Source organism: Mustela lutreola, chromosome 10, assembly GCF_030435805.1.
Source record: "Mustela lutreola isolate mMusLut2 chromosome 10, mMusLut2.pri, whole genome shotgun sequence".
Classification (NCBI taxonomy): domain Eukaryota; kingdom Metazoa; phylum Chordata; class Mammalia; order Carnivora; family Mustelidae; genus Mustela; species Mustela lutreola.
In genome coordinates this window covers 36,215,563-36,238,211 of record NC_081299.1, presented here as the reverse complement: position 1 = coordinate 36,238,211, position 22,649 = coordinate 36,215,563, and the positions used below count along the sequence as shown (strand labels likewise).

The 22,649-nt window shown below is 47.3% G+C and overlaps 2 protein-coding genes across 2 annotated transcripts in view; one reads left to right on the top strand and one right to left on the bottom strand.

The window, feature by feature from the left end:
- The first annotated feature begins 100 nt into the window (after window positions 1-100).
- On the top strand, window positions 101-17,642 carry LRRC41 (leucine rich repeat containing 41). The gene is made up of 10 exons (XM_059136999.1): window positions 101-358; window positions 4,021-4,107; window positions 4,978-5,048; window positions 10,863-12,000; window positions 14,667-14,927; window positions 15,478-15,642; window positions 15,734-15,832; window positions 16,411-16,533; window positions 16,753-16,828; window positions 16,929-17,642. The coding sequence occupies exons 1-10, from the start codon at window positions 160-162 to the stop codon at window positions 17,146-17,148; spliced, it is 2,439 nt and encodes an 812-aa protein (XP_058992982.1). The 5' UTR covers window positions 101-159; the 3' UTR covers window positions 17,149-17,642.
- Window positions 17,564-22,649, bottom strand: part of RAD54L (RAD54 like) — a 29,797-nt gene continuing 24,711 nt past the window's right edge. Inside the window, exons 13-18 of the mRNA XM_059137000.1 lie at window positions 22,352-22,462; window positions 22,079-22,202; window positions 21,646-21,724; window positions 21,169-21,348; window positions 18,068-18,231; window positions 17,564-17,972 (exon numbers count right to left, since the gene is read on the bottom strand). Of these exons, the coding sequence (XP_058992983.1) occupies window positions 17,762-17,972; window positions 18,068-18,231; window positions 21,169-21,348; window positions 21,646-21,724; window positions 22,079-22,202; window positions 22,352-22,462 (869 nt within the window). The 3' untranslated portion in view covers window positions 17,564-17,761. The remainder of the gene's footprint in view (window positions 17,973-18,067; window positions 18,232-21,168; window positions 21,349-21,645; window positions 21,725-22,078; window positions 22,203-22,351; window positions 22,463-22,649) is intronic.

Below are 22,649 nucleotides of genomic sequence, written 5' to 3'. Positions count from 1 at the left end.
TTGACTTCTAGGAGACTTGGAAAGAATGCGGATTTATTCGATGTTCCTTTAGCGCAGTTCCCGGTCTTACCCACATCGCTGATGAAACCGTCCTAACTGCTGACCTTTTCAAGATGGCGGTCCGCGGGTGCCACTCTCGGGCTCGCGCACCTCCCCAAGATGGCGGCGCCCGAGGCCTGGCGCGCCCGGAGTTGCTGGTTCTGTGAGGTAGCGGCGGCAACGACCATGGAGGCCACGTCCCGGGAGGCGGCGCCAGCGAAGAGCTCGGCCTCGGGCCCCAGCGCTCCCCCCGCCCTGTTCGAGCTGTGCGGGCGGGCGGTGAGCGCCCATATGGGGGTTCTGGAGAGCGGGGTGTGGGGTAAGTCGCGGGGTGAGGGGCTACCTCTGGCAACGAGCGGAGGCGGCCCAGCGGCCGGGGGGCGCGGGGGGCGAGGCCGGGAGGCCTGGGGCAAGGCCCAGCCCGGGGCGCTGGAAGCCACACCGTCGGGTTGGAACATGAATTCCGTGCCTGACCGGGCTAGACAGAGTAAAGGCGGGGACCAAATCGGCAGGTGGACGCGCACTGCGGCCTGGCTGGGGGGCGCGGGGGGCGAGGCCAGGAGGCCCGGTCTGGGGCCAGACTGGCAGGGCCCGGGAGACAGAAGCTGGAATGACGGGCCGGCCGCGGGCACCGAACTGACGATCGGGTCGGGCCGGGCTGGGGAGTCTCGGATGTCGAAGCGACGGGCAAGGATGGCCCTGCTGCTTGGGGGCGGGGGCCGAGCTTGGGAGGCCCGGCCTAAGGCAAGGAGTCCAGGCCCGGGGCCACCTAGCCTGACTGACGCGCGGGGCCTCCAGCGTCTGCTTGACAGACCGCGGGTGCCGAGACTCCGGAGATTAGGCTGGTGGGCGAAAGCAGCCCAGTGGATTGGAGAGCGAGGGGCTGGCGGAGAGGCCGAAGGGCTTGGGGCGCCGAGGCCTGTCGGGCGACCCGGGGTCGAGGGAGCGCACTGACGACCCGGGCCTCGGGTGCCAATTTGCTGGAGCGCTGGACTGACGGGCAGGGCAGGGAGCGCCGGAGGCCACTCGTATTGGCCTGAGCGGAGGAAGGGCCCGGAGCGGGTGAAGCAGGGAGGCTGGAGCGGGTCAGCAACCGAAGGAGACTCGAATGACGGACGGGCGGGAAGGGCCAGGGAGGCCCCAGGCGGGGCGACGGCCCGGGGATCCCGAATGGGAGGGGGCGCGTCGCCGCTAGGAGGCCTCGGGCTGAGTGCGAGCGAAAGGAGGCCCCGGGTCTGAAAGCTGCCGGGGACCGACGGCCCGGCTCGGGCTCAGGGCGCCCAGGCCGAGCAGCCAAGGCGGGCCCGCGCCGCCGGGCCGAGGGGCTGGGGAGGACAAGCTGACGAGGCCGGCTGTTGGGCCTGGGATTAGGTCGGGCCGGCGCGAGCAGGGTCGCGCCGGGAGAGGAGGCCCGCAGTCGGTGGGCACGCGGAGGCCCAGCTTTGGGATGGGCGCCGCTGGACCCAGATCGGCAGCTGATGAGAACAGCTCGGGTCGGCCTTGTGAACACTGATGGGGAGCGTGAAAGAGAGAAGAGTGAAGGCTCTGGGGGGTAGGCCTGCCCGCATAGGGGATGAGGGAGGCCTTGGGCCTGACAGACTGGTGGTGTGAGGGGGTGGGGTCCAGAGGCCAGGGCTGAAGTTGACTGAGGAGATCCAGGCCGGGCCTAGGGCCCAGGGAAGGGGGAGGGAGTGGCAGGAGAGAAGGCCTCAGACCTTGAGGGGGTGAAGGGGTGGGGTTCTGGAGAAGGCCTCCGGAGTCCTGGTAGTGCCTTTGCGAGGAGGGAAGCCTCTCTCCTGACCCGGTAAGGTCAGGAGAGAGGGCTTGAGGTCCTGGGATTGGGGATTTGGGGGGGTTACACTCTGAGAAGGTGGTTGTGAAGAAAAGGCCCTGAAGTTTGGGGGGAGGGGGTTGGGCCTCCAGGAATAAGCCCCAAGGCTGTGGAGACTGGTTAAAGAAGGCCCAGGGATGTGAGAAGGCCCTTGGTGAGGTGGGGGTGGGGCACTGATCCTGAAGGGGCCCAAGTGTCTTCCTGCAGTGGGGAAGACTGTTAGAAGTCCTCAAGCTGGTAGGGGGAGGGGATTGTGGAGGCCCTGTGCCCACAGCTGAAAGGAGAAGGGTCAGGCTGACCCATGGGGAAAAAGGAGTAGTCTCAGTGGAACTGGGCAGGGAGCTCAAAAAAGTCCTCAGGAAAATGTGGAAGAAGGCAGAGAAGATTGGCTGTATCAGCTTGGAGCTTCTAGGATGCTAAACTTGGCTAGGAGGGAGGAGGACTGGGAGTGAAGGCCCGGAGTTGGGAAGAGGAAGCATTAAAGGTGTAGGCTGGAAAGAAGCAAGGAAGAGCCTGGCTTAAGAAGAATGGAGAAATGAAGAGAGGAGGTTGTGGATCATAGGGGATGAGACTCCCCAGTGGCTGTGAGAGGAGATGGCTAAACAGAGAAGATTGGAGGGACAGAGGAGAAAGAGCTCCTACGGGCCTAGCCTAGGTAAACAGTCACAGAGAAAAAGCTGAATCAAGTTAGGCCTCTTAGGAGAGCCAAGTAGGAGGCCTGCTAAGAAGTGCTGTTTTGGAGGAAGGTCTCAATGTGGGCTAACAGCCAAGAAAGGCTTCCTGGAGGCGGTGGACTAGGGTTGCTTTGTGTAGGGAGAGGGAAGGGTAAAGTGAGTAGAGGGAGCAGGAAAGGAGAATACAATGAGGAAACAAGTAGAATAGGTATGTTATATCTTGAATGCTAGGATATGGAGCTTGGACTTTATCTTGAATTTAATAGGGGCCTACATTAATGTAATAGTTTAGGGAATTAATACTTTCATTCAGCAGGTACATTGAGTACTATGCACAAAGAATTATATCAGACTCTTGGACATCAAGATTTAATTATTCTACAAGTAGAGATAAAGGGAGACCCTAGAATAGAAGTTTTTGAAAGATTTTCCTTAGATATATTATACTCTAAGATCTAAGACTTGTTCTTGGAAGGACAGAGAGGCTATTGACAGATAAGAATAATAATAGACAACGTTTAATGAGCTTCTTATGGCCAGGCATTTCTTAAAAAGATTACAAGCATGATCTTCTTTAATTTTTAAATGGTTTTAATTTTGATAACAATATTGTGAGGTAGTTATTACTACCTCCATTTTAAAATTGAGGAAACGGAGTCTTAAAGATGTGAGTTTGCCCAAGTATTCATAATTAATAGAATCAAAATTTCACCCAGTTTTGTCCAATTCTAGAGACTGAACCATTTAGCCACAATATTGTAAAGCTTCTCAACCTGGACATCAGCAAGAAAAGTTTTGTTTTTATGATATGTTCAATTTAGAGTTAGGGCCTAATTATATCTGTTGTTCATAGGAAAGTCCTAGTTCAGGATATTGCAGGGGCCCAAAGAATGGGAGTCACCAGCCTGGAAGAGTGGGAAGGGAATTCAGGAAAGGCTTAATAAAGGGCACATGCTACTTGAAAGATGAGTAGGTGATATGCTGAAAATGGCAAGGACATTCTTGGTAGGGAGCAACTCAAAAAAGGCACAGAGGTAGAAAGCAGTGTAACATGTTAGGTAAATGAGGAAAGTAGTTTAGTATGGCTCAACTAGAGGAGGCAAAGCAGGGAGCTGGAGAAGTTAGTAGGGGCCAGATTATGATGGACGTCTTTGACACATATCCAGTAGGACCTTTTAAATGCAGTAAAATGATTAAATGGTTCATTATGCTAGGCAGAAGTGAACTGACCAGCTCCTAAATGAGCATATCAGCTTGCTTTGTCTCACCCTTGAAGATGTGAATGCCCCTGAAATTCCAGCTGCCACCGAAGTGGCTGAAGATAAGTAGACTAGAGTTTGAGTTAGACTTAGGTTAGCTTCTGTAGGTTCCATTTGCCAAATGAGAAGTCAGCCCTTCTGTTTTCCTTTCCATTAAGATAAATAATGCTTGGAACTCTGAGAGAAAAAAGTAAATTTTGTGTTTTGGTTTTTGTAGCCCTCCCAGGCCCAATACTTCAGAGCATCTTACCTCTGCTCAATATATATTACTTGGAGAGGATTGAGGAAACTGCCCTCAAGAAAGGTAAGTGTCTTTCTCACTGTTTCTCAGTCAGTGATTTTAAGCAAGGCACCATGATGTCTTCAGGTAAATATTACACCTGATACCCACATAGAACTTAAAGCTTTTCAAAAAGTACCCTCATACCTACTTTCTTACATGATTCCTCAGAGTGTCCAGTGAAACACAAAGCAACTAATGATCCCAGCTATACTAATAAAAGTGAAACCACAGGCACACCACAATCAATAGCTAACCCAGACTAAAGCCCAGATCTTCTGAATCTTTGTTTTTCTATTTTACCATGCTGTCTTCCAAACCTCTCATTGGGCAGATCTGTTAACAGCTAACATTTATCTAACTAATCCTGATGTGACAAGTGCTGTCCTGTGCACTTTACTTGGAGAACTTATTTAATCTTTTCAACAACTCTATGAAATAACTTTTTTTTTTTTTAAAGATTTTACCCATTTATTTGACAGAGATCACAAGTAAGCAAAGAGGCAGGCAGAGAGAGAGGGGGAGGCAGGCTTCCCACTGAGCAGAGAGCCCGACGAGGGGCTTGATCCCAGGACCCTAGGATCATGTCCTGAGCCGAAGGCAGAGGCTTTAACCCACTGAGCCACCCAGGCGCCCCTGAAATAGCTATTGTTAATTACATTTTGCAGATAAGGAAACTGAGGTACAAAAAAAAATTAGGTAAACTTGCCTGGGGTTACAGAGCTAGAGTGTGGTTTGCTGATACTTAAACCCAGGCTGTCTTTAGAGCCATCACTCTTTACTAATCTGCTCTATTGCTCCTGTGAACCCAGAGAATGACAACATTAAAGGCTGATGTGCTTCACTCATGGTGGCCCAAGAGCAGCCAAGTCAATGTGATATTTCTCCCCACAGGCCTCTCCACTCAGGCCATCTGGCGCCGACTATGGGATGAACTGATGAAGACAAGGCCTTCCAGTTTGGAAGTAAGTTAAGGCACCAGGTAGAACTCTGGCCTGACTTTGCACAGTGGAAGCAGGAATAGCTTACAAACACAAACTGGGTACTGGTAAAGTGCAGGGACAGGGATGGAGTGAATTTGGGAGGAGATGGCTTGTCACAGGGTTCTTGGCTCTGATGGCTTGTCACAAAGTCTTTCCGTTTGGCATTTGTCACTGACTTGATTGCTCACCATGTTTGCAGGTAACATAAAACAGGGAAAAGTAGTGATCACAATGGATGGCAGAACCCAGATTCATAGATGTCTGGACAGGGCTGGAGCAGTGGTCAAACCTGACAAATGAAATTTAACAGAATAAATCAATTTTTCACTTAAGTCTAAAAAATTCCAGTTGCATGACCTCAGGGTAGGAGGTGGAGGGGTCTGGCTTAGCAACAACTTGTACGAAAAAGATTAAGGGGGTTTAGTCAACAATGTGCTAAAGCTACTGATATAATGACTCTACTCTGAGCTATGTGAATCAATGTAACTATAATATAAGCTGAAGGACAAGGGAGATGATAGGCCTGCGTGGCTCTGCAGTGGTCAGGCTATCCTGGAATATGGAGAAAGAAGTCAAGGCCACATCACGTGAGTCACATTTGGAAGACTGGAGATGTTGTTCCTGAAAAAAGAAGAGTTGGGGAACATGAACTATTGTAATATTTGAATGATTCTCACATAAAAGAGGGATTAATAGACTTGTTCTGATAGAAGCTAAAGAAGAATAAATTTCTGCTAAACTGAATGTAGAATTTTTAAGCTCTGAGCTTATTGGTGATGAAACAAGCTAATGCCAGAAGTAACCTTCCCATCTCTAAATGTTCAAATTGAGTCTAGATAACTACCTGACACAAGGGTATTGTAGAAGAAAATCAGCATTTTAAGAGAGGTTGGACAAGATGACTTTAGGGTTCCTTTTAACCCTGAGATTCTGTTATTCTTTGGTTCAGATATAACTTGCTCTTATTTAAGCAGAATTTCTTCTGCTGTTCCGTAACTAGAGTACAGCACAGATTGAGTTCAATAAACATATACTAAACTTCCCACATACCAGGTCTTATGTTAGGTATTAGAAGCACAGACACAGTCCCAATCTCTCACATTTAGCGGGGAAGCCTGCAAACAAATACATTGTGCATGGTAGGGAAAGTGGTGTGACAGTAGCAAGGAGGTTGAGGTAGAAGGGAGCATGACAGTCTTTCCTGGGAAGTAGTATTTGAACTGGGCTTTAAATGGTGGATGAGGCCAAATGATAGACAAGTTCTTATCAGGAGATTTAATTTCTGGGGATGCACTGGGTTCAGTAAAATTCAGCTCCATGTCCTTCAGCTTTCCACTTCTAGATCTGGACACAACTCCTACTAAAGTTCAGTAGGATAATCCTAAGGCCCAAGAAAGTCCTCAGGCACTATGTACAGGAATTAGACCTTATGAGGAAGAAAAGTGAATGCAAGATTAGGAAACACTAACAGTTTCCTGAAACTTAAAGGTGTATGAGATTCACTTCGAATCTCAACCATCCCAACCATCCCAAGCAGTATGGTTGACTAGCAGATGATGGAGATCGGAACATCATCTTAGAGTAAGCTTTTTTTCTCCAGTATTATCTCGGGCTTCCTGGTAGTTTGTTATCTTTTCTTGTCTCAGAGCATTTCAGAATGCTTGGGAAGCCCCAGGCTTGGTAACCTAACAGTCCCCTAGACAGAGGTCATTCCAAAGGGTACCTTCTTCTTTTTTACATGATAGTAACCTTAACTTCATAATTCAGAAACACTTACTGAGTGCCTGCTCAATTCCAGGCACTGTGCTATGTTCTAGGGATACAGTGGTGAACAAGATAGAGATAGCCCTGAATGCTTATAAAGAAATAGAATTTCAAACAGTGTAGTACTACTGTATGTGTTTTAAGAGATCTATAGAATAAAATAGATATTCTTGAGACAAAGCAATGGGGAAATGAAGGCTTATTCAATAAAGGATTCTCTGGTTATTGGTTAACTATGTGGGGGAAAAAAAGCCTCATTTTACAATATACTCAAATAATTTCTATATGGATTAATGATTAAATTGTAAAAAGTAAAACCACAGAAAAACTAAAAAAAGAATAAAGGTGATTGGTTATTTAATCTCAAGTTGGAGAGTGTTAATTATTAAATGGATAGAATCAAAAAAGCAAGCATGGTTATATTTGGACATATAAAATGCCAACACAATTTAAAAGGCACATAAACTAAGAAAGAATGTTTGCAACAATATTTGTAAAACAAGAGGATAGAGGGAATAAGAAAAACTATCCTAAAAGAATAAGATTGGGACAAGTCACAAAATATACAAAAATCTTCAATAAAATATATTCAATCTCAATAGTAAAAAAATGGGAAAGTATATAACTCTTAAATAAGTATATATATTATATACTTATCATATAAAAATAAGTATATATAATATAAAATATATATATTTATATACAATATATATTATTTGGCTAGAAATTCTATTTCCTAGAATTTATAGTATATAAAAATTGAAATACTCATGAAGATTTATTTCAGGATGTTCATTACACAACTTAATATCAAAAAGCTAGCAACAGTTTATTCATTATGCAGGAATTGATTATAGTACATTCCTGTTTTTAAAATATTAATAAAGTCATATTCTGCAAACATCTAAATACATGGTGGTAAAAATGTGATGACACGGTGGCATAATGTTTTAAAAGCCCAGCATTTGAAACTATTCAGAATTGTCTCACTGTTATAGAAACAATTATCTGTAGTTATTCACATTTACATATACTGGAAAGAATGGGTTTACAGATTGTTTATCTTTCCACAAACAATGTTTCTGTTATCAGAAAAATAGTGGACAATAGTTTATGAGCATTTGCTGCTCTGTTTAGTAAAAGAAAATGTTTAGCCTTCCCTAGTTTGTACACCTACTTCTTCCCCAACTAGTCCCTGAGCCATCAGGCTGTGGATGGGCTAAGGACTTGTGTTGGTAGGCAAATGTCATTTCACCTCTTTGGTGGTGCCTCATTTCCCCTACTCTTGCCCAAAAGAATATTTTGAAATCACTTTGCATTCCCTGAGCAATAGTGTACAAGTCCACAAAATAAGTGCCTTGAACTATTAGCTATTTTTCAGCTTTGAAGTTTAGCAGAGATTCTTCTAAGGGGTGGTGATGGAATAAAATGCAGTGAACTACTGTCAGCTCATAATTGAGATAGTTGTAACTAACTTTACTCATTTAATTCTTACAACTCTGATGTAGGTAGGTTACTTTCTGACTTTACAGATGATGAAACTGAGGCAGAAAGAGGTAAAGTGGCTTGTCTGAGGTTATAGTTAGTGAATGGCAGACCCAGGATTCAAGTTGAGGCAATGTGGCTGTGGAGCTCTTGCTCCTAATCACTATGTCATGCTGTTCTCCAATTGTCACCTGTCTGGGGTGTTCCAGTTTCAAATATTCTCTTCCACTGTCTTCATCAACCAATAAGATGGGGGGGGGGGGGAACTAAGTTACCTAAACTACATATTCCATATGCCATATGGTCAGAAATAGCCACAGTGTCCTGGTTCATATCTTTGTCCATATTTTAGGCCTAGAATATCCCACTTGTGAAGTTAAAGCTTTGCTAGATTACCTGCAGGTGTTTTCCAAGGCTGTGAGCGTGGGCCAGCAAATGTGTAGGAAAGTGTTAGAGGTAGGATTCAGGAGTACCCTCTCTGCTTCCACTCGAGGCTGAATGGAGATTCTGTTGCCAGATATTTTTCTGGTCCCCCAGCGCCCCCAAACTGTTGCTGGTGAGAGACGTCCTTCCCTCTTCTTGCTACCATGCAGTTCAAACATGAAGTCATTCCTAATTATTACCACAGCAGGCAGTGTTATGGGGAATAGCCAGGGCAAAGGGAATGCCACTTTTGCTGAGAACTACAGGGGTCCAACTCCTACCAAGAACCTCTGATATAAATTAAGGGTCCCTCTGGTATGAGGGAATGCATAGAGGTAGGGAAAGAGAAGTGTCCCTTAGTTTTAGGGAACCTCAGGCCCCCAATATCTTTTGCTGCCGGCTGAATAAGCACCCTGCTTAACAGGCTCTGCCTCCATCAAGTCCATTTCACATTGCCCATCTGGACTAATTATTACCATTAGCAGTAACAGAAATAACATTTTGTATTTTACAGTTTATAAAGTGCCTTCACTTGCACTGTCTCATTTGATCTTCACAACAAACCTGTGAAGCAATTGATATTATCCACGTTTTACAGATGAAGAGGTTCAAGAGGCCTGAGTATAGTGGCAGAGATGACACCTGTGTCAGAGTCAGCAGATTTTGTGCCTGAGAGAATGGGGACTTAAAAGTCTGTGTGTCCTCTGGTGGGGGGGGGGGGGGTCGGTAAGCAGTAATTGCAAACCTCCTACATACATTAGAATCATCTGAGGGAGGTTTAAAAACACAGACGCATTGGCCTTACTGCAGATGCAACATAAGAGAATTCCCAGATACCTGGAATATTAATTTTCAAAAAAGAAAAGCTCCACAGTCAATTCTGATGTGCACCAAAGGTTGAGAAATACTTGGATTCAGAGTTTTTCTTAAGTGTTCCGGAATACTCTGATAAAGTCTCATATGATCAAAGCCAATTAACTACTGCCTTGGAGAAAACCAACCTAAGATTTGGACCCTGATCTCCAGGAATTTCTAATCTGGTTGGGATAAAATTTATGTACACCATGAGACAGGCCTACCAACAATTAAGACCTGAATAATCGGAGTAGCAGAGGAGTCCCACAGGAGACAGGGAGTGGAGTAGAAGGGGGCATACAAAGAGACACTGAGATGAACAACCTCAACAAGAGTAAAATGTTAGGGGGCGCCTGGTGGCTCAGTGGGTTAAGGCCTCTGCCTTCGGCTCAGGTCATGATCCCAGGGGCCTGGAATCGAGCCCCACATCGGGCGCTCTGCTCAGTGGGGAGCCTGCTTCCTCCTCTCTCTGCCTACTTGTGATCTCTATCAAGTAAATGAATAAAATCTTTAAAAAAAAAAAAAGTAAAATGTTAGTAGGTCCTCTCAGGAAGCCAGCAATGAAGAGCATTTCTGGCAGATACAGGAAAGGGCACAGAAGGCAGGTTTGGGTCAGTAAGATGATCAGTTTGACCAGAGCAAAGCAAGATGTGGGAGATAAAGCTTCTCAGAGGCCATATTGTGCCAGGCTGAGGAACTTCAGATTAGCCCTCAGCTGTGGAAAGATTTGGGAGGGGGGTGTGGTTAAAGCAGAAGGTAATCAGATGTGTTTTGCAAAGATGAATCCAGTGGACTTGCACGGAAGTTTGGGAAGGGGAAAAGGAGATGATGGGAACAATCAGGAAGCTAATGAAGTGGTCAGGTGTGAGGTGGTAAGGGTCTGAACAAAGGTGGTTAATGGTAAGAATGGAAAGTTGGGATCAGGTTCTAGAAACAGACATGGAAAAGTTACAGGATTGTTTCACTTGAATGGCAAGCAAGCACTATAGCAAAATCTCTGGAATCAAATTTCCTGGGTTCCATCTCGATTCTACCACTTACCGGTATAACCAGAGGCAGTAACCAACCTTTGTGCCTTGTTTTCCCTACCTGTAAAATGGGGCTAATAGTAATACCTCAAAGATGTGAACATTAAATGAATTAGTGCAAATTATTTAGAATGTTGCCTGGCTCAGCAGATAGCCATTCGAAGGGAGGAACCCAGGATGAGGATGGTTCAGTGGGTATCCTCTTAGTATCACAACTGTCTGGCATGTTCTCTGCTTTCAGAGTGTGACCTGTTGGCGAGCCAAGTTTATGGAAGCCTTTTTTTCCCATGTTCTACGTGGGACCATTGATGTATCTTCTGACAGGCGTCTCTGCGACCAGCGCTTCTCACCTCTTCTGCACAGCTCCCGCCATGTCCGGCAGCTCACCATCTGCAATATGCTGCAGGGTGCGACGGAGCTGGTGGCTGAGCCCAACCGCAGGGTTCTGGAGACCCTGGCCAGTTCCCTGCACACCCTCAAGTTCCGCCACCTGCTGTTCTCTGATGTGGCTGCTCAGCAGTCACTCCGGCAGCTTCTGCATCAGCTTATTCACCATGGGGCTGTCAGCCAGGTGTCGCTCTACTCCTGGCCTGTGCCCGAGTCAGCCCTTTTCATCCTTATCCTCACCATGAGTGCTGGCTTCTGGCAGCCAGGCCCTGGCGGCCCACCTTGCCGCCTCTGTGGAGAGGCCTCCCGAGGCCGGGCCCCATCCCGAGATGAAGGGTCCCTCTTGCTGGGCTCACGCAGGCCTCGCAGGGATGCTGCTGAGCGATGTGCTGCAGCCCTGATGGCCTCTCGGCGGAAGAGCGAAGCCAAGCAGATAGCCAGAGCTGCACCTGCCACCCGGGTAACACGCCGGAGCACACAGGAGAGCCTGACAGCAGGTGGGACAGACCCCAAGAGGGATCTGCACCCTCCGGCAACTTCCCATGAGGCGCCTGGCACCAAGCGGCCATCCTCTGCTCCAGCCACCAGCTCCTCTGCCTCCTCTTCCACATCCTCATCCAAACGGGCTCCAGCTAGCTCAGCCCCACAGCCTAAGCCCCTAAAGCGTTTTAAGCGAGCTACAGGGAAGAAGGGTCCTCGCACCCGTCAGGGGTCTGGTGCAGAGTCTGAAGACCTGTATGACTTTGTTTTCATTGTGGCTGGTGAGAAGGAGGATGGGGAAGAGATGGAGATCGGGGAAGTGGCTTGTGGAGCTCTGGATGGATCAGATCCCAGCTGCCTGGGGCTTCCAGCACTGGAGGCCTCCCAGCGATTCCGCAGCATCTCCACCTTGGAGCTGTTCACAGTTCCACTGTCCACAGAGGCAGCTCTGACACTGTGCCACCTGCTGAGCTCCTGGGTGTCTCTGGAGAGCCTCACACTCTCCTATAATGGTGAGTGTCCTGCAGGGGCAGGGATGGGTCTCACAGTGGCACCAGCCGTGTGCCCAGCCCTGTGGAGGGGAATAGGGAGTATGATCAAGCAGCTGCACATGAGGCCCTGCCTGCTTCACAGTGGGACGGAAAGCACACACCTGAAATAGGGGCAGACTTCCATTGCTGGGGAAGAACATGAGGTCTATAGGCTTGATTTAGAGTTGTAAGCAGAGGTTCCTGAGAGGCAGTGAGGGCCCAAAGAAGGGGTACATTTTAGCCATGGTAGGCAATCCACAGGCAGATGGGAGCAGTGGAGTGTATTTAGGGCCCAGCCAGGGCTAAGGTTGAGTCCCCCCAGTCCTGTCAAAGCAGCTGTATAGACAAAAAGGTATAGAACACATTTTTTTCAGACCAGCAATCTATGAAGCAGTCCTCAGTTCTTCCCCATGCCTGGCTGTGCCCAGCTAGCCAAACTTCAACTCTGGGCAAATCCACCAATCTCCGTCACTTGCTGAGCACAGATGGAGAAAATCACACTGTGCAGACTGGTGCTACTATACGTTCAGTCTTCAATCTTACATGGATCCTGTGTTTGCAACATTAGCTCCCATTCCTTTCCACTACTTCTAAATGTTTCCCCCTTTTCCTTTCTCAGCAGAGGACTTCACTTCCTACTTCAAAGAACATAGAAGCCATCACACATGAACTTCAGCTTGTTAACCAACCCAGAATTCTACATCTACACTCATCCTTTCCTCTTTCACAATGGGAGATGGCCATTCTAACTAGGGCAGCTCTATTACCTGTGCTCTGGACCCATACCCTCTTGCCTTCTTAGGAAAGCTTGTTTCTCAAATGCCTTAGTAATAACTAACTTTTATATACTGCTTAATATGTGTCTGGCATAATTTAAGTATTCTGTTAATTGGATCTTTACAACAACCCTATGAGGTCAACTGGCTTACCCAGGGTAACCTCACTAGTAAATTGTAGAGCCAGAATTCAAACCCAGGCAATCTGATTCCAGAATCCCAAGGTTTTAAACTCAATGTTGCCTACCTTCTCCAAGGTCTTCCTTGTCACTAAGTCCAATACATACTTTTCAGTCCTCCTCTTATATTAATTCTTGGCAACATTTGCTGCTATGAAACAGCCTTCATGAAATACTCTCATTTTCACTACCTCAAAAATTTTTTTTCTCCCTTTCTGGACATTACTTCTGAGTTCCTCAGAGCTCTGCCATTTTACACATATGTCCTGGATGGTTTTGTCCATTCTTTTGGTTTCAAAAGCCAACTATGCTGAAGACTCCTCAATCTATGATAAGGGTCCACTCCAAATCTTTTTCCTAAACTCTAGAACCATTTCAGCCAGGTGACTACTAGATATTTCGTAAACCAACCTGAATGCATCTTCTCCCCTCGGCTTGATCCTCCTATTCTGTCAGTGACCTTACAGCTCTCAGCTGCCCAGAAGACTGCTGGGTTCTTTTTTTTGCACCACATCTATTTTTAAGATCTCTCAAATCCACTTATTTATCTCCACATCTTAATTCAAACTACTGTTCTCACTTGCATTCATCAACAGTTCCTCCCGTCTACACCCTACACCATTGCCCCAGCATTTTTTTTTTTTTTTTGTAATGCAAAGGCCATTCATTCACTCACTCAAAGCAGTTAAGTGAGTTTCCTGTCACAGTTTCCTGTCACATACTTAATTTACTTACAGGTCATTCTCGTTCTCACCCCTGCTTACCTTCGTAGTGGCATCTTGAACATCCTCTCCCCTCATACTTTACACACCAGTCCCACCGAGTGTTTTTCAGTTCTTGGAACCTGCCACTCTTCTTCCTTCGGGCCTTTATATATATGGAGTTCTCCCTGCCAGTCACTCCTCTCCCTCTGTTTAGCCTGTCTCCTTTGTGTTCTTTAGGACTTAATTGGAAAGTCTTTACTGTTAGAAGCTGGACTGGGTACCAAGTACTCATCCTTTGTGTTTCCACAATATCCTACTTCCCCAGCTCCCCTCGCACGTTTTTGTTGTCCATCAGGCTACATAGCCAGGAATGAGATCTGCTACTCATCACTGTCTAGCAAAAACTATATTTACTAGGTACTGGGTAAGGTATAGCAGGAGGAATGAGTCCAGAAGAAACCTCAGTCCAAGGGGAGATAATACTTGCTTTGTGGCATTAAGCCTTTGCTCTAACCCTTCTGGATTCTGCTCACTTTTGTAGGGTGTGGTTACCCTTTTTTTGCTCTATTCCCACCCAGTTAATCCTTTAAAGTATTCCCTACTGGGTCATTGTCACTCCACCGTTTAGATTTCAAATGTTCCATGTGACCTATAAGAAAAGTCCAGAGACTGCTGCTGCCTTCTGGGCCAGTCATTCAGCCTGCAGCACAAAATGCCCTTCCCCCCTTCCTCATGTTACTATCTTCTGTTTTGTGACTGCCCTCACTGATGCAGTCACAGTAGGGCCATGGCCCAGTACAGTAGACATCAGTTTGCTGGTTACCTGAGGAGAAAGCAAGACAATGAATGGTTGAGACAAATGATTTTAACTAACCTGATCCAAAGCTCAAGAAATTTAGCAGTTATCAACAGAAATATCTGGAGTTGTCTCTGAATGTCACTTCTACTGACTTTCCCACATGACTGACCTAACTTCTTTCCTGCCATAGGCCTGGGCTCTAACATCTTCCGCCTGCTGGACAGTCTGCGGGCCCTGTCAGGCCAGGCTGGATGCCGCCTCCGAGCCCTGCATCTCAGTGATCTGTTCTCACCACTGCCCATCCTGGAGCTGACACGTGCCATTGTGCGAGCCCTACCCCTACTGCGGGTCCTCTCTATCCGCGTGGATCACCCCAGCCAGAGGGACAACCCTGCTGTGCCAGGGAATGCAGGGCCCCCTAGCCACATAATTGGAGATGAAGAGATACCAGGTGAAGCAGTGTGTGTGTGTGTGTGTGTGTCCCAACACAGATGTGAAGGTGCATTTGTGTCCACACAAATGTGAAGTTGAGGAAGGTGGGACAACCTCTGGTTCAGGCCTGGTAAACTCATTCCTCAAAAAGGGAATGAAATCCAATCCCTCTTTAGAGCCTGCTGTTCAAAGATAACCATGGCCTGAAGAGGGCCCAGACCACTATAAGCCCAGTAGGAAGTGACTGTGTCAGATTAGTCTCTAGAAAGGCAGTCTGGGTCACTCTTGATATTCCTTTAGGTCCTGTTTCCTATGTCACCACTCTGCACACACTTACTTGCTTGTTTGAGTAGTCTAGTCTTCCTGGACTAAAAGTTCCAGAAGGGCAAGGACCAAATCTCATTTAGTGCTGTTCCCAGAACCCAGCACAGTACCTAATGTGAAGTGCATACTCAATGACAAGTAAATGAATCGAACTTTTTAGTGAATCTCTAAAGAATAGGATGGGACCTACTCGGGGACAAGAAGGGAGATGGCCAGCGATAACCTTTTCTCCCTACCATATCCAGAAAACTGCCTGGAACAGCTGGAGATGGGATTTCCACGGGGAGCCCAACCAGCCCCACTGCTCTGCTCTGTACTGAAGGCCTCAGGTTCTCTGCAGCAGCTGTCTCTGGATAGTGCCACCTTTGCCTCGCCCCAAGATTTTGGGCTTGTGTTACAGACACTCAAAGGTAGGACCCAGCTAGAATGGTAAAGGGAGGGCAGGAGACCTTGCATCATTCTTTGGCAAAGTTAAGGTCTATGGCCTCTGCCCCCACACAGAGTACAACCTGGCCCTGAAGAGGCTGAGCTTCCATGACATGAACCTGGCTGACTGTCAGAGCGAGGTGCTCTTTTTGCTACAGAATCTGACTCTTCAAGGTAAGTTCTTCATCCAGAACCTGGGGCATTCCTGGATCTTCACTGTGGCTCTGCCACTGTTTCACTGAATGAGCAAGCCATGTTCTGCTCTTGGCCTTATATCTTCAACTATAAAATTGCTGTAGAACCTGCATGATCTTCCTTCTAAAAGGTCCCAAACTCAATTCCTCCTGTACTGCACATGGGAAAATTATTAACTTTTAGAGTGCCTCACTCAAATTTTTCTTACCTTTCAGTGGTTGGCAGAAATGGCAGTGGTTAAGGATAAATATGCCGTGTCAGCCTCCCCTTATAGACTTGCCCCTAATGCCCACTCCTGCAGAGGGCAGTTAGTAGATAGAGGTGGGGAAATTAAATGGAGAACCATTCATGTAGAGAACCTCCCAACCAAGTATCTGGGATCAGTCTCTTGTCTGAATCTGATTTAGTTCCAGTCTTGCTTGGGGTCTTGGAAAATTCCCTTCTTTCTGGGCTTCTTTAAAAATGTTCACACCTCTTGCTAGGGCCAATTGGGACAGGAGGGGGAGCCCCAAGTCCTAATGATAGCCATCAGAATTTATTCTAATTTCTCTTGACAGAGATTACCTTCTCCTTCTGCCGTCTGTTTGAGAAGCGCCCGGCCCAATTTCTGCCTGAGATGGTTGCTGCTATGAAGGGCAACTCCACACTGAAGGGCCTCCGGCTGCCCGGGAACCGCCTGGGTGGGGGCAGGGCCCTGGGAAGGGGTAGGGGGAAGGAGCCAGTCCTTGGACTTAGAAACTCAGTGGATGAAGGCATAGGCCTCTCCACTGGGAACATGGGGGTTGGAATATAGTTGTGTGCTGGAGCTTCAGGAGGCTGGGCTTCTCTCTACCAGAACTGGATTGGGATACCCTTATTCCCTGTTGTGTGGTTACAGACATTTCTCCCCTTCTCCCCAGGGAATGCTGGCTTGCTGGCCCTGGCAGATGTTTTCTCAGAGGATTCATCCTCCTCTCTGTGTCAGCTGGACATTAGGTACATGGGGAGGGGGAAGGGACAAGGGACAAGGGACAGAGCTTCAGGGATAGAGGGATTAGTTGTTTCCTGGGTGTCTAATCTGTCTCACCCCTACCAGTTCCAACTGCATCAAGCCAGATGGTCTTCTGGAGTTCGCCAAGCGGCTGGAGCGCTGGGGCCGTGGAGCCTTTGGTCACCTGCGCCTCTTCCAGAACTGGCTGGACCAGGATGCAGTCACAGCCAGGGAAGCCATTCGGCGGCTCCGGGCCACTTGCCACGTGGTTAGCGACTCGTGGGACTCATCCCAGGCCTTTGCAGATTATGTCAGCACCATGTGATGGGGCCCATGCTTCACAGGCCCATGCTCAGTACCATCAGCTTGCAGGGGCTGAGACATGGGCTGTGACATGGGCTGCCCAGAACTCCCAAACACCAATTCTGTCTTTCTCTTTCTGCCACCTTTTTTTCTCTTTTTTCCTTCTTCCCTTGCACTGAGGTCCTGGTGGCCTTGATGGGGCTCAGCAAAGGTATTCCCACAACTGGATGTAGAGCCTCTGGGCCCCTTACCCAGTACTCTGGGAACCCTGGGCCAGGTTACAGTGCTCCTCAGTCACTGAGGACAGCTCCCCTCCCCCCTGCCCAAGGTTCCTGCTTTCCTTCCCGAAGCAGGCACCCAGGCTTTAGAGAAGTTTAGGAGTGTCCACTACCAGGCCTCTTCTCCGCTGGGCTTACCATGCTGCTCCCAGGCCTCAGTCCCTTTCATACCTTTATTCCTTTCTTTTTTTTTAACCAAAAAAGTTTTTCTTATAAAATAAACTTTGGGCAAACATCACGTGGCCCTCCTTGATGATTTTTGTCCCAGAGAACAAAATTCAGTAGGGTCCTATGGGGCAAGGAGCCCCTTTTCCCTGTCTCCTTCCTCTAACAGCTATACCCAGACCAACTGGTTTATCAGTGGAGGCCCCGCTGCTCTTCATGAGAACGCTGGTGGAAGACGAATGTGATGGCAGTGGAGGCAGCATCCCAGGCAGCCTGGAGTACCTCATCCTTGAGCCCCCGCTTATCAGTGTTATGGTTCCACTGAGCCAGGTCTGAAGTACAGTCAGAACCATCAGGGGGTGGCCGGACCTGGTGGTTGTTGACACAGCGGCGGCAGCGCAGCCTGGGGGCAGAGAACAGAGCTGTGATGACTATAGAGCCCATCTCCATGCTGTGCAGGGAGTTCAGAGGTAATGCCAGTAAGGGCATTCCACGCACCTTTCATGAGTGTCGCTAAGGCTAGCCTCATCGAGAGTAAACAGCTCCTTTAACTCGCCCAGAGAGAAGTGCCGCTCCACGTCCTGCTCCTCATCCACCACACAGCTGCTCAGTGCCTTCTTGTGGCTCTGGCGCTGAAAGATCTTCTCCTCAATGGTTCCGGCCTGGGGTGCGGAGACCCGGGGTACATGGCTAAGTCATCCCCAAAAATGGGGCAGGAAAACCCAGGAGTTGAAACTATAGCCACCCAAGAGAAGGAGAAATAAAAGAAAACCCAAAATCCTACAGCCACACATCTGCTTAGCTGAGCCCATTTTCCCAGTCTATTTCTTGAGAACATGACTCGTACATGTCTGCTCACCCAGGATATTTTCTGTACAAATGGAGGGTTTCAATGGCCTGGCTAAATTCCTTCAGAGTGAGCTGAGGTTTGCAGCAGCTTCACCAGAGCTCCACACCAAGCCCAGGTCTCTCTCTCTCAATAAATATCATTAAGGTATCCTAGGCCAGGCCCTGTGCATGAGGATACAAAGAAGAATAAAATATAATCCCTATTCTTGAGCTCACAGACTGGTGAGAGAGACAAAAACTAATCGGTACAATAATAAAAACCTGTATAGGATACCCAAGGGCCCAAAAGAGGGATGGTAGTAGAGCGGAATGCTGGGAAACTTGAAAGATTATCCTCAAGTTGAATTTTAAAACATGAATAGATGGTCTACAAGGAAAGAGAGAAGGGAAAGCTCCTAGGTCCCACGTAGGAACAAAGGAATAAGCCTGGCCTACTAGAGGAGTGAGAACTTGAGCATGTCTGGGGGACAGTGGGAATGTAGAGTGGGAATCTCAAGCTGGGATTGAGAGTCAGCAGAAGTCATACTGGAGAAATAATGGATGCCGGGCTGAGAGAGGTTGGCATTGTTCTGCAAGTGATGAAAAGCAAAATCAGAATTTTTGCCAAGTTTATTCTGGAAGCAATATATGAAGAACAGATTAAGACCAAAGGTAAAGAATTAGGAAGCTGCTGCAATATCCAAGTGAGAGGACTGTGACCTTAGCAATGGTACAGAGAGGAAGTTAAAGAAATTTCCAGAAAGTAAAAATAACAATTTGTTTTTAGGAAACAGAATGGTCCAGTAGGATGATACCCAGATTTGGGTTGGCTGGATAATGGAGCCATTAAATGACAGAATTCAGAAAGAAAATGAATTTAGTCCACCATACATCTTAAGTGTTCATAAAACAGGCAAGTGGAATTGTAAAACAGGTAATGGAAATATGGGTCTAGAACTCAGGTAAGAGATCCAGGCTAAAAATTTAGAGATTTGCCAATATAATGAGTGTATGTAATCACAAGAAGTGGGAAAACCAGAGTGGAATTTCTAGAGAGAATAGAATTTTAAGGATTAGTGGTAAACAGTGTCAGATTCACAGGAAAAAACACAATTGTTTTGGCAATTAGGAAGCCAGTAGTACATTCAAAAGCAGGTTCGGTGGCATAACTGGTCTGATGAGTGAGTAGAAGATGAGGAAGTGAAGTTAGTTTGTAGTTTTTATGTTAGCTTTGGAAAAACGTGACTATGAATGAATGGAAAGTAACCCAAAGTAGTAGCTACAATTGGATGGAGGCTTAAGAAACTGTTTTCAGATGAGAGCTACTTGAACATGTTTGTAGACCCAGGGAAATAAAAGAGAACTTAATCAACTAAGAAAGGAAAGAGTCTAGGGCAAAGCTAGAATGATGAGCCCCAGAAAAGAAGGAAATGATCTTCCTCTGAGATGGGAAGAGAAGAGCCAGGTGTAGAGATTTACAAAAGAGAGGCTAGAGAATTCAAGCCCGGTAGCCTATGTTTTCTCTTTGAAGTAGAAGATAAGGTCTCTGCAAAAAGAATGACAGACAGGGTTAGGTAAGAAACTTGAAGGAAGTGGTGAAGGCTAGCAGTGATATGGCCCAGTCCAAAATGGAATATGTGAATTTGTGCTAGTTCTGATCTGTACCTGCAAATTGTACGTGGTGCAGAACCTGAAAATAGTTGTAATGATCCAAGTGGAGAAGATTTTACAGAAAGAGTGGCTGAAAGAATACACAGTAAGAATCAGACCAAACAGAAAGAGAAGTCGAGCCAGACTGGGGGAAGGTGGGGTACTAGGGACATTAGTTTGAAGCAGATGTAGGAGGTATGAGAAAGCTGGAAGGACAGGAAGTGAGACTAGAAAGATAGCTATTAATGTTTGGAACTATGTATAGTTTTGGCACTATTAAAGTTCTGGAGTGTGGCCCTGGGAGTAATTAAATGGGGAGTTAAAGAGCTCATTAGGAGGTCAAGGAAACATGAGGGCCAGAGCACTAGAAAACTGCATAGTCCCTAAAAGTCAAGATGATCTGGGGAAAAATGAAGACTGCACTGGTATCCAAAGTCATCAATGAATTAGGAAAATAGCATAGAATAGAGAAGTATAACAAGGAAAAAAAGTAGTCAAGTAAGATAACATGAGCTTTAAAAGAGAACTATAGTGTGGATGGCCTGAATGATGACTGAGAATTTGGAGAATGCCAATATCTCTTAGCCCCATGGGACACATGGAGTGTGAGAAGATTACAAGGCAAATGGCATGGCAGAAATCAAGCATGAGGCAAAGCAGGTGTCTTGGGAAAGGAAGAGTTAACCACCGAACAGGTATCCAGATGGCATAGTAAAGGTTTTGAAGGAATGGGGTGGAGAGAGGAAGAAAGAACAGAAGAATAAAGGGCTCTGGCTAAGCTGCATAGCCTGGCCACTGCGAGAGGCAGAGGGGCCAACGAGAGGTACTGACAAACAACCCAAGAAGGTCCTGAAGGACTTCTTCCATGACCCACCCCTACTATGACAGGAGAGTTTGTTAACCACTGAACAGGTATCCAGATGGCATAGTAAAGGTTTTGAAGGAATGGGGTGGAGAGAGGAAGAAAGAACAGAAGAATAAAGGGCTCTGGCTAAGCTGCATAGCCTGGCCACTGCGAGAGGCAGAGGGGCCAACGAGAGGTACTGACAAACAACCCAAGAAGGTCCTGAAGGACTTCTTCCATGACCCACCCCTACTATGACCACTGTCACCATCCTTACAGACAGCAGGCGATAGATATAGCATGTCTTCTTTTGACCGTCACGCCAGACCCGGGCCATGGCTTGTTCATCATTGGCCGGGTTCCAGTCAGGGTCAAACATGACCAGTCGGTTAGCCCCAATGAGATTGAGGCCACAGCCACCAGCTTTGCTGCTCAGCATGAAGACAAAGTCAGGGCTCTGGAAAGAGAGGAAGCAGGAGAAAAAGAACCTCTTAGAGCCTGAACCGGAATCCTATTCAGTCCAGCAGACTGTTCTCTCTCTCACACATTTGTACTCTCATGCTGTAAGAACCACCAATTTGTCTGCTTGCCAATTTCCCAGCCCAGCTATCACTAACTTGCCGAACCCCACCACACCCACCCGAAAAGGGGGAGAAAAGAGACCCTAAAGCAGAGCACCCTTATAGTTTCTCCATCACCCCTTGACTCTGGTGTTACTGCACTGGTAGTGTAGGAACAGGGGCTGTACATTTACCGATGGATTGTTAAAGCGCTCCACGACCTTGGCTCGCTTCTTAATGGACATTGTGCCATCCAAGCGGACATATAAGTACCTGAAGGGGAATCCAAAGATCAAAACCCAAAAAGGAAGCAGAGCCCTGCTACCAAAGGAACTGAACCATGCTTGAGGCGACTCATCTACAGCTTGAGGCCCTAAATTCACAAAGGGATGAGCAGGGAGCTAAAAGCCAGAACTCTGTCCTCTGGAAGTACCTGGGGCAGGACCAGGGGCTATTCTGCTTGAAGATGGAGCTGGGACCATCACAACAATAAGAGAACAGATATTTTCTGGGAAGCCCCTACCATACCCGTGTCTTGGTCCATATGCACCAGTCAGAACACCTACTCTGCATAGCAGGATGGTCGGGGAGACACTGCTTTGGCAAACTGATGAGGCCCTTCCCTACCTTCGGGCCCGGCAGAGCTTCTCAAAGAGATCCAGTGTCTGCGTGTAATTGGACACCAGCACTACTTTGTCACTGCTGCGGCTTCGGGTCACTGCCAGAATGTAATCAAGGACCAGCATCTTACCTGGAGAAATCAGCAACTATTAGCCCCCAGCAGGCCATCCCAATGCCCCAGGAGTCTTACTCCTGATATCATACCTTGAGACAAGGATACATCTAGCACAGAGACAATCTCCCACTCCTCCTCTCAGAGGAACCCAAAGACTGGCTTACCTGACAGCTGGGGCTCTAGAGCCTTGGAGCTATAACCAGGGGGAAATATTTCCAAAGCACCTTCAAAGCCATCCTCCTCTTCCACACACTTGTCATAGATTAGAGCTGGATCTGGAGGCGGGGGGACAAACCACAAGCAAAATGCAAAATGCCAGCTATAGTGCTTTCAGAAGTTTCCACTTCAGTGCTCACTGGAACCCCCTCTAGAAGCCTACCCAGCAAGACCTTCCTCAGCATCAGACTTGCTTGGCTCCAAATCCCAGTATCTAGTCAGTTCCATCTGGGACCACATTGCTCA